General features: G+C 44.2%; 1 protein-coding gene across 1 annotated transcript in view; it reads left to right on the top strand.

The window, feature by feature from the left end:
• The window catches only part of LOC119587934, a 36,665-nt gene that overhangs the window by 11,983 nt on the left and 24,329 nt on the right, over positions 1–353 (top strand). Inside the window, 1 exon segment of the mRNA XM_037936644.1 lies at positions 15–203. Within this exon segment, the coding sequence (XP_037792572.1) occupies positions 15–203 (189 nt within the window).

Raw genomic sequence — 353 nt, 5'->3', positions numbered from 1 at the left:
TTTCTAATTCACAGACGAGCTCTGTGCGAGGGAAAACAAGCACCCCAAATCAAGTTGGAGTGGTTACCCCGACTGTAACGCCAGTATCATCGCCCAAAACACCTTCATCAGCTGAGGTTAAAAATCCTCGCAAGAGAGGCAGGCCTCCCAAGCAGGTGGCTGACAAGCCTCCTAAAAGAGCCAGGATGAAAATCACACCCATTGTAAGTTTAGGTTTTTATTTTACTATTTATACTAATCAAAATTCCAGGCTTGAATTGATGAAAGATTACCTAATTTTTTTTAGCCCCTTGAATGCAGTTAGCTCGCTGCTTGCATGTAGCCCAAAATCTGGGCAGTGTCAAGGCTCCTTG

This window comes from Penaeus monodon, chromosome 23 (genome assembly GCF_015228065.2).
Source record: "Penaeus monodon isolate SGIC_2016 chromosome 23, NSTDA_Pmon_1, whole genome shotgun sequence".
Taxonomy (NCBI): Eukaryota; Metazoa; Arthropoda; class Malacostraca; order Decapoda; family Penaeidae; genus Penaeus; species Penaeus monodon.
This window is presented reverse-complemented; position numbering and strand designations above follow the sequence as displayed.